This window comes from Lathyrus oleraceus, chromosome 2, assembly GCF_024323335.1.
Source record: "Lathyrus oleraceus cultivar Zhongwan6 chromosome 2, CAAS_Psat_ZW6_1.0, whole genome shotgun sequence".
Classification (NCBI taxonomy): domain Eukaryota; kingdom Viridiplantae; phylum Streptophyta; class Magnoliopsida; order Fabales; family Fabaceae; genus Lathyrus; species Lathyrus oleraceus.
The window spans coordinates 377,699,990-377,702,620 of NC_066580.1; the positions used below are offsets into that span (position 1 = coordinate 377,699,990).

A 2,631-nucleotide genomic window follows, 5' to 3' on the forward strand; every position below is an offset into this window, starting at 1 on the left:
GCAATCTTTATTGGGCAAGATCAATTTTCTTAGAAGATTTATATCCAATTTAAGTGGTAAAACTAAAGCTTTTTCACCACTCCTTCGACTGAAGAATGAGGATTTTAAGTGGCAAGAAGAGCACCAAGAGGCATTCGACAAAATTAAAGAATATTTGACTAAGCCTCTAGTACTGGCCCCTCCTGTTAGGAATAGGCCAATGAGGTTGTATATTGCAGCTTCAGAATCGACTATAGGAAGTATGTTAGTCCAAGCGGATGGAAAAAGTGTCGAAAGACCTGTGTATTACCTTAGTTGAATGCTTAATGATCCTGAAACTAGGTATAGTGATATAGAGAAACTATGTATATGCCTGTATTTTTCTTGTATGAAACTAAAACAATATATTAAGCCCGTTGATGTGTATGTATCTTCTCACTTTGATATTATTAAGCACATGTTGTCTAAACCAATTTTGCATAGTCGAATTGGTAAATGGGCTTTAGCATTAACTGAGTATTCTCTGACGTACGTGCCCTTAAAAGCGATGAAAGGGCAAGTGGTGGCAGATTTCCTTGTCGACCATTCAATGGTCGAAATGGCTCAAAATTATGTAGACATAGTACCATGGAGGTTGTACTTCGACGGTTCAAGACATAAGAACGGATCTGGGATGGGGGGAGTCATAATTTCTCCAGATGGAATTCCAGCAGAGTTCAAATATAGAATTGAAGGAGTATGCACAAACAATGAAGCAGAGTATGAATCTTTGATCACAGGATTTGAACTTCTGATAGAATTGGGGGCAAGGAATGTCGAAATTATGGGAGACTCTGAGTTAGTAATTAAACATGTATCAAAAGAATACAGGTGTGTCAAAGAAAATTTAATCATGTATTTTGTGATCACCATCAGACTACTCAAGAGATTTGAGCAAGTAAGCCTCCAGCATATACCACGGAAAGAGAATCAGAGAGCAAACGATTTGGCGCAGGAAGCTTCAGGGTATAAAGCGTCGAAAGACCAGAATGAAGAAGAGGTTCAAGTAAGAGAGAAGGTACGAGCAACATTGTTATCACCATCAGATTTGTCGATTATAAAGTTAGGAGTTGTACATAGATATCATTTTGAAATTCTGACCGTCGACGACGGGGGAGAAAACGATTGGCGCAAGCCGTTAGTCGATTATTTACGTAATCCTATAGGGTCGACAGATCGAAAGGTAAAATATAGGGCCCTCAACTATGTCCTGGTGAATGATGAATTGTTCAAAAAGACAGCTGAAGGAGTTTTGCTAAAGTGCCTTGGAGAAAGTAAGGCATATGTGGTTGTGTCGAGTGTACATAGTGGAGCGTGTGGGGCACATCAAGCGGGACTGAAGATGAAAAGGTTTTTGATGCACTCAGGAGTTTATTGGCCTTAAATGTTGAAATATTGCATTGAATGTGCTAAAAGTTGTTAGGAATGCCAATTGCATGGGGGCATACAACATATGCCTATAAGCGAGTTGCATACAATTGTGAAGCCCTGCCCTTTTCGAGGATGGGCATTGGATGTGATTGGAGAAATAAAACCAGCTTCATCAAAACAGCAAAGGTATGTTTTGGTCGGTATCGACTATTTTACAAAATGGGTCGAAGCCGTAGCATTGACAAATGTAGATCAAGAGGTTGTGATAGACTTTATCCAAAGTCACATCATATGCAGATTTGGTATCCCAGAAATGATTACAACCGACCAAGGGTCAGTTTTTACTGGTCGAAAGATGCAAGATTTTACAAAAGAGATGGGAATCAAATTATTGACTTCTACCCCATATTACGCACAGGCAAATGGCCAAGTCGAAGCGGCCAATAAAGTGATCATTAGCCTAATAAAGAAGAATGTAGGTAAGAAGCCAAGAAATTGGCATAAGACGTTAGATCAAGCTTTATGGGCATGTTGAACGTCTCCAAAAGAAGCAACCAGAACAACTCCGTTTCGACTGGTATATGGGCACGATGCAGTGTTACCAGTAGAGATTCAGGTTCATGCAGTCAGAATCCAGAGGCAACATGAAATACCTTCTGAAGATTACTGGAGTATGATGGTAGACGAACTGGTCGAGTTAAATGAGGAAAGAATGTTAGCCTTGGATTCATTACAAAGGCAGAAAGGAAAAGTCTCCAGAGCCTACAATAAGAAGGTGAAGGGAAAAATGTTTGTTGTCAACGATTTAGTTTGGAGAGTGATTTTGCCTATGGATAAAAATGATAAAGTCTTGGGCAAATGGTCCCAATTGGGAAGGATCGTTTAAGGTTTTGTAGGTTTTCTCTAATAACACCTACGAGGTCCAAGAGTTGGCACCAGATACGCGAATCTTGAGGGTAAATGGAAAATACTTAAATAAGTATAGGCCCCTCCTTCAAGAGGTCAAGATTTCGACAGGTTAAATGGCTGTCGAATAAATTAGGTTGGAGATAACTATGTTTGAAACCAGCTATAAAAGCACAGAAAATTAAACATACACGGTGCTGGAAAATAAAGTAGTGGCATAAAAGTTGGCAAAAGCCATTGTTCAAATATTACATCAAAATAAAAACGGCTAAAATTGGCCTAATCTAGACTAAAATGATTGAAGCTCAAGATTGTAGTGCAGAGACTGAGGTTCAA

The 2,631-nt window shown here is 39.2% G+C and overlaps 1 protein-coding gene across 1 annotated transcript; it reads left to right on the forward strand.

Annotated features, from left to right (window-relative positions):
- Nucleotides 1-577: 577 nt before the first annotated feature.
- On the forward strand, nt 578-2,275 carry LOC127123340 (uncharacterized). Its single transcript, XM_051053568.1, has 4 exons — nt 578-1,201; nt 1,442-1,575; nt 1,687-1,868; nt 1,986-2,275. Exons 1-4 carry the CDS (start codon nt 578-580, stop codon nt 2,273-2,275), a joined length of 1,230 nt encoding a protein of 409 aa, XP_050909525.1.
- The last annotated feature ends 356 nt before the right edge of the window (nt 2,276-2,631 follow it).

What these genes read in the sequence shown, in the direction of transcription:
- LOC127123340 (XM_051053568.1), top strand. Translation starts at nt 578, where the DNA reads ATGGCTCAAAATTATGTAGACATAGTACCATGGAGGTTGTACTTCGAC. An exon ending in TAGGGTCGACAGATCGAAAG is followed by an intron (nt 1,202 to 1,441) that starts GTAAAATATAGG and finishes AAAAGTTGTTAG; the next exon opens with GAATGCCAATTGCATGGGGG. An exon ending in GCTTCATCAAAACAGCAAAG is followed by an intron (nt 1,576 to 1,686) that starts GTATGTTTTGGT and finishes CATCATATGCAG; the next exon opens with ATTTGGTATCCCAGAAATGA.